The sequence below is a fragment of the Heterodontus francisci genome, chromosome 19 (assembly GCF_036365525.1).
Source record: "Heterodontus francisci isolate sHetFra1 chromosome 19, sHetFra1.hap1, whole genome shotgun sequence".
In the NCBI taxonomy this organism is placed as follows: domain Eukaryota; kingdom Metazoa; phylum Chordata; class Chondrichthyes; order Heterodontiformes; family Heterodontidae; genus Heterodontus; species Heterodontus francisci.
Genome location: NC_090389.1, coordinates 65,446,328 through 65,453,631, shown reverse-complemented (window position 1 = coordinate 65,453,631; position 7,304 = coordinate 65,446,328). Strand labels below are relative to the sequence as shown.

General features: G+C 43.6%; 1 protein-coding gene across 1 annotated transcript in view; it reads left to right on the top strand.

Annotated features, from left to right (window-relative positions):
- Nucleotides 1-340: 340 nt before the first annotated feature.
- The window catches only part of zgc:77375 (uncharacterized protein LOC402927 homolog), a 53,345-nt gene continuing 46,381 nt past the window's right edge, over nt 341-7,304 (top strand). Inside the window, exon 1 of the mRNA XM_068051810.1 lies at nt 341-565. Coding sequence (XP_067907911.1) covers nt 455-565 — 111 coding nt within the window. The 5' untranslated portion in view covers nt 341-454. The remainder of the gene's footprint in view (nt 566-7,304) is intronic.

The window sequence follows — 7,304 nt, the reverse complement described above, 5'->3', positions numbered from 1 at the left end:
CTGTTACGGTGATGTGGCTGTGCTTTGTGCCCTGGCATTAGGGACTGTGTTGTTGCTGTGATGTGGCTGCGTTTTGTGCCCTGGCCACTTGCATTAGGTACTGTATTGTTACTGTGATGTGGATATGCTTTGTGCCCTGGCCACTTGCATTAGGGGCTGTGCTGGGGCTGTGTTGTGATGTTAATGTGCTTTGTGCCCTCACTCACTGGCACTGCTGGAGATAGCGGGGTTGTGCTTCACTGTGACGCTGCTGCACCCTGGTCCACACGAGGCGCTGCAAACCCACCCGGCCGGGGGTAGCTGTCAATCAGCGGGGGCGGTGACATCAGGGCGGGGGGCGATTGATAGGCGCAGCGCTTGCTCTCTGGGAGCACAATGAGCCTGCGAGCGGCGGGCGCTGGGTAGCGGCCGGGGAAAGTCCGCCGCGGCCGGAGCTCACAGGCGGTGCGGCACAATGAGGACGTTGCTGTCGCTGAGCCGCGTCGCTCGCACGGCGCTCAGGAGGCTGAAGAAGGAGCGACCGCCGGCAAGCTGCAGACTGGTTGGAGGCACAGCCGAGTCTCAGGTAACAGTTGCCGGGGGGAGAGCCAGGGTATGAATGCTCCGCCAGCCAGGCTGTCATTCAGTATTAGCCGCTCCGCCAGAGCCACTCAGTGTCCCAGCTATAGGCTGAAGGTAACTCCGGGGATAGACTGCACGCTTTCCCCATCTACACCAGTGGCCACATGCTGCAGACTACTCATTCAACAATGCTGCACTTTTAAGCGCAGAGGAAGAATATCCTTAACACAATAGTTTTTTCGCCACTAATTTGACAACTTTAAATCATATTTAGATTTTTAAAGAAAAATTTTCAGTTCCAGACAATAATTAAACTCCAATATTCCACTTACAATACAGTTAACCTTAAATTACATTTTGTGAACTGTTAAACTTGCATGGTGAAATCTGAAAATATTTCAATCATTTGTTAAATGAACTGATGGTCTGTATGTGTTTTAATAGTTTGCTGGCTGTGAATTATTTGCAGGGTGGTTTCCGCATTTCCAGTTACGGAATTTACCATTCAGAATCGCTTTCGCCTCTCCGACTCCTTTTAAGCCGGAAACGAGCTCTTTGGCCAAAAGTTTTGCGGCTCGGTGTCAATTTTTGTCTGGTTAGAGACCTGTGAAGTGCCTTGTCACGTTTTACTACGTTACAGGCACTATATAAATGCAAATTGTTGTTATATTGGGACTAATATGATTACTAACATGCAACATCACATAGATATGTTCAAGTAATTGACTAAAATAGCAGGGAAAGGGAATGGCGACTTTATTCTGACAAAAAAGCAAGCAATGTGTCTCTAATCCCTGTAGATGCAAGTCATTTATAGCACAGAAGAAGGCCATGTGGCCCATTGAGTTCATACTGGCTTTCCACGGAGCTATGCAGTCAGTCCCACGTCCCAGCTCGATCCCCGAGCCTTGCAAGTCTATTTCTCTCAGGTAACCATCCAGCTTCCTCTTGAAGTCATTGATTGTCTCCGCTTCCACCACCCTTGTGGGCAGCGAGTTCCAGGTAAAGGCCTGCTACCCGACCCGCACCTGATGGGACCCGCGACATGTGTCGAGTTCGGGTCGGGTTGGGCCCCTCTTCTGGGTTCAGGGTTGGGTCGAGCCGAGTCCGAGTTGGGCCGGACACACGTGGTAAGTGCTCTGCTGTTAAGTATTGAAATTAAAAAAACTTACCTGAGCTGGGAGTCCAGGACGAAACTGAGTCTGCGCAGTGAGTGAGTGACATCACTATGATGTCATCACGCATGCGCTGCAGCTTCGTGGAGCTTCCCAGTCAGAAGGTAAGTGAAGGGATGGTCGGGTTGGACTTGGGTTAGGTTGAGTGGGGTTGGGGTCGGGTCGTGCTCGGGGCGAAATCGGAGGGACTCTGGTCGGGCTCAGGTCCGCTGTGGATTGGTCGGGTTCAGGTTGAGTTCTTTCTCCAGACCTGAGCAGGCCTTTAGTTCTGGGTCACTACGTCCTGCTGCGTTTTAAAAAAAAAAAAGTGCTTCCTCATATTCTCCCTGCATCTTTTGCCCAAAACATTCAATCTGTGTCTCCTAGTTCTTGTACCACTTGTTAATGGGAACAATGTTCCTTGTCTAACATTTCTAAGCCTGTCATAATCTTATATACTTCTATTAAATCTCGCCTCAATCTGCTTTGCTCGAAGGAGAACAACCCTAGCTTTTCCAAACTAACCTTGTAACTAAAATCCCCATTCCTGGAACCATTCTGGTAAATCTTCTCTGCACCCTCTCAAGGACCCTCACATCCTTCCTGACGTTTGGTGACCCGAAATGGTTGCAGTACTGCAGTTGGGGCCAAACCAGAACTTTGTAAAGGTTTAGCGTAACTTCACTTCTTTTGTACTCAGTGCCTCTATTTATGAAGCCCAAGATCTCATATGCTTTACTAACCACACTCTCAATATTTCTTGCCAATTTCAAAGATCGCTGCACATGCATCCCTAGATCCCTCTGTTCTTGTACACTGTTTAGAACTGTGCCATTAAGTATGTATTGCCCCTCCCCATTCCTTCTGCCAAAATGCATCACTTCTCACTTGTTGGTATTAAACTCCATCTGCGACTTGTCTGCCTGTTCTGCTAGCCTGTCTATGTCCTGTTGCAGGCAGTTGATATCACCTTCACTGTTTGCCTCAGCTCCAAGTTTGGTGGTGTCAGCAAACTTTGGGATTCTATTCTGTATTCCGAGATCCCAGACATTTATATATAGCAAAAAAAACATTGGTTCCCAGCACTGATCCATGGGGAACACCACTGTCTACCATCCTCCAGTCTGAAAAGCAATATTTACTATGTTCTGATGAAAGGTCACTGACCTGAAACATTAACTCTGCTTGTCTCTCCACAGATGCTGCCAGACCGGCTGAGTATTTCCAGCATTTCTTGTTTTTATTTACTATGACTCGCTGTATTCTGTCCTTAAGCCAGTTTTTTTTATCCAATTGGACACTGACCCTTCTATTCCATGAGCATCAATTTTGTTAACAAGTCTTTTAAGTGGTACCTTATTTTCTTTCTTAAAGTTCTTAACACTTTCTTAAAATCCATATATAAACATCTACCGCATTCCCTTCATAAACCTTCTCTGTTACTTCATCAAAGAATTCAATTAGAGTAGTCAAGCATGATCAGTCTTTTACAAATGCGTACTAGCTATCATTAATTAATTTGAACCTCTCTAAGTGTCTGTTGATATTGTTCCTGATTATTGTTTCTAAAACCTTACCCACCACTGATGTTAGACTAACTGGCTTGCAGGTGCTAGGACTGTCCTTACACCCTTTCTTGAATAAGGATGTCACATTTGCCACTCTCCAATCTTCTGGCACCTCCCCCGTATCCAGATAAGGTTGGAAGATCACGGTAAGCCCTTCTGCTTTCTCCATCCCTACTTCCTTTAGCGACCTCGGATGCAAGCCATCGGACCAGGTGAATTATCAACCCTAAGCATAGCCAACCTTTTTAGTATGGGGAGGCAGTGGCGAAGTGGTAATGTCACTAGACTAGTAACCCAGAGACCCAGGCTAATGCCCTGGGTACATGGGTTCGAATCCACCATGGCAGATGGTGAAATTTGAATTCAATTAATCTGGGAATTTAAAAAAAAAGCTAGTCTAATGGTGACCGTGAAACCATTGTTAATTGTTGTAAAAACCCATCTGGTTCACTAATGTTCTTTAGGGAAGGAAATCTGCTGTCCTTACCTGGTCTGGCCTACATGTGACTCCAGACCCACAGAAATGTGGTTGACTCTTAAAATGCCCTCTGAAATGGCCTGGCAGGCCACTCAGCTCAAGGGTAATGAGGGAAGGGCAACAAATGCTGGCCTGGCCATCGGCGCCCAACCCCACAACTGAATTAAAAAAAAACCCTCCCCCTCTCAATTTTTATCCTATCCATTGCCTCTACTTTCTCTGCTTCTACTGATATTTTGGCAGCCTCCATTTCCTTTAATGAGTACTTTGTATCAGTGTTCACCAAGTATATTAGCCTTGCCCTGCACCTCTACGTATGTTACCCTCTCTGTCCCTAATAGGGCCCACTCCTCTTCTTACTACTCACTTACTATTTACATGCCGGTAGAAGATCTTTGGGTTCCCTTTTATGTTGACTGCTATTCTATTTTCATATTCTCTCTTTGCCGATCTTATTTTCCTCTTTGCCTCCCCCTTCAACTTATTGTATGTGGCCTGGTTCTCACTTGACTTCACCTGCTATGCATCAAACACCCTCTTTTTTTTCTTTTGTTTCATCATCATCTCTTTCTCTCTCGTCAACCAAGGAGCTCTGTTCTTGGATCCCCTACCTTTCACCCTTGTTGGAAAGTTCCTAGCCTGTACCTGAAGCATCTCTTCATTAAAGATAACCCATTGTTCCGATACAGCTCTTCCTGCCAGTCTCTGGTTCCATTCTATCCTGGCTAGATTCCTTCTCATCGAGTTGAAATTAGCCTTTTTGCAATCTAGGTATTCTACCTTATTTTGTTCCTTGTTTTCTGCATTTCTAGTCCAAACCTTATGATACAATGATCACTCTTACCCAAGTGCTCCCTGACAGACACTTGGCCCACCTCATTTCCCCGCACCAGATCCAGCAATGCCTCTTTTCCATTTGGGCTGAGAACATACTGCTCCAGGAAGTTCTTCTGAACAAATTTGAGGAATTCCTCCCCTCCTTACCCTTTACTCTAAAATTATCCCAATTGATATTTGGGTAATTAAAATCCCTCCATATCACCACTCTAAAGGTCTTGCACGTGATTTCCCTGCAGATTTGCTCTTATATGGATAGTAAATTCCTTAACATTCTATTTTCAATCCCAGTCATTCCCTGTTTTGATAATTAGAGTGACCAAACATGGCTGAAATTGGTTATCAAATCTGATCTGCCTATTGTGGTTTCCACATTGGCCAATTCCAGAATAAATTCCAGTTTACCTAGGATCTGGTTGCAGTATAACAATAGTTTTGCTTCAAGATTATGTGCAATAGAATTTACTGAGTGGTGCTTGTGATGCGATGCACCTAAATGATCTCTAAGACCTGTAAACATTACATTTTGTGGAACTTTGTAACTAGTCTATATACTAAAGAAATTTGCCTCCAGTAGAATAGCACCAGATGTGCTGTGCTTTGTTCTAAATTTTTTTGAATTCTTTCATTGTATATGAGTATTGGTGGCAAGGCCAGTGTTTTTTGCCCATCCCTGAGCTATTTTTAATAATTAGCCAACCTCCTGCGGCATCGCTTTTGATGAGTTAGAGAATGTGCAATTTTAAAATTGGTCATATTATAATACAGTTGTTCATGAACAAAAAAAATTATGGGGCTAATTTTAACCGAACCTAATAAGGTCAGAGGTCACCTGTTTTACACCCCAGCAGATTTTACTCTCCATTGAAATTAGTGGAAGATAAAATCTTGCAGGATAGAAGATGGAGAGCTGACCTAATCCTATAAATTTGCTGTTGGGAGGGTTAGATTATCTTTTTCTGTAAATGGCCCTCAGTTTCTTTCCCACTAATTAGTTTTGCTGCTTTTTTTTGTTCTATTACGTACCTTTGGATGGGGCCCCAAGTACTGGAAAACTAGCTCTCAAAGCCCAAGAAACTCAGTCCTATATTGTTTTTGTGGACCTGGAAGTTTGGAAAGGGTTGTTTTTAATGCTGTTACTTCATTGGTGAATGAATCCTCACAGAACACCAAGATCTATTGTTAACAACAGCTGCAGATTAATGGGAGTGCAGAAATAAACTTTTTTTATATGTGGTTTCTAAGGCACAATATGTGCACCTATGCAGCCCATGAGCTTGAATTCTCCCAGCCTAGGGTACATACAAAATTGGAAGAAAACAATTCACTGGGGATAGGGCGAGGATGTTCGTGTGTTGATTCAAAATGGGTGGTTAAGGGAAAATATAGGGCTGTGGGATAAAGCCAGAAAAGATGGGTAGATGTCTCCAGAATGGGTGGAGAAGGTAGAGGTGACTGGGAACATTTGATAGGAAAGTGGGAGCATTCAATGAAGAGTATGAAGATTGGCGGATTAAGGTGGGTGGGGATCTGGGAAAAGTAGGATTTGATGGGCGGGTGGGGGTGGCTTTCTGGTTAGATGGGGAGATCATCAGTGCACTAGGGCCTTGGAGCATTGAGGAACTGAGAACACTGGGGAGGGAAGTGTGGATTGTCAATGGTGTGAAAGTGCTGAGGTTATGTGTGCTGGAAGGGGGGGTGAACTTTGGGGGCATTGAGGGGAATGAAAGAACACCAAAGGAAAGGTACGACTGAGGGCATGCAGCTCTTCTGTTCCTCGAGTTTATTTCTTTAATTTTCTATTAGATGACTTGAAGCTTTCTTATTAGGTGTCTGGCATCAAGTGTGGTGCACTCACATGGTACACTTGGAGAAGGAAATGCCATTTTAGTGGAGTAGCATTTTTCAGGAAAGCAGGACTGGTTCAGGGAGTAGATTGGCATTGCTGCTTTACAAGTAGGAGTAGGACAGGATTGCAACTTTGAAGCTGGATAGAAGTGGAACTGGCATCTTTTTGAAGCTTGGAGTAGCAAGCCAGGGTGGGGTTAATGATACTTGGTGACTTTGCTAAGATCAAGGTATAAAGATGATTTTAGCTTGAAAAGTATGTCTTGTTGCTATTGATGTTTTTTTGTAGTTGCAGCCTTTAACACAATCTCTGATATGTTAGCTACTGTTTAATTGAATTGTATTTGGAGACTTGTGTTGTGAAACCAGAACAGTATTTTAAAAATGGAAATATATTTCTGCTTCGATGCATTTCATGTAAAAATGTGATGTTCTTGGAATAAACATCAAGGGAAGGAGATGCCAAATGGGATGAAATTGTGCAGTGTTTGCTGAATAGATATTTCTGTAGTGACATGAAACTGAAGTCTCTTCTCTGTGTAGTCTGTGGCCCAAGGTGGCCAAGTGATTGTTTTTAAAAATGTCGGTGCTGAGCTGTTTTTATGGAGTCTAAAGTTCAGGATGTGCTTTTTTTTTTACATAGAGTCAAGTTGAAAAAAGATATTTGAAAGTATAATAATGCTGCTACTCATGCTGATTAAAGTAAATGGTGCAAAGATGACTTTTAGCTCTGTTTTGAAAAACTTTGTAGCCATGCAATTGAGTGAACAAAATGGGAAAAAATTCTAGGAGGAAAGCAAAGTATGAGGATAAACATTTCCCAGTTGCACCAGGGTTGGAATTCGTGTATTACTTTTT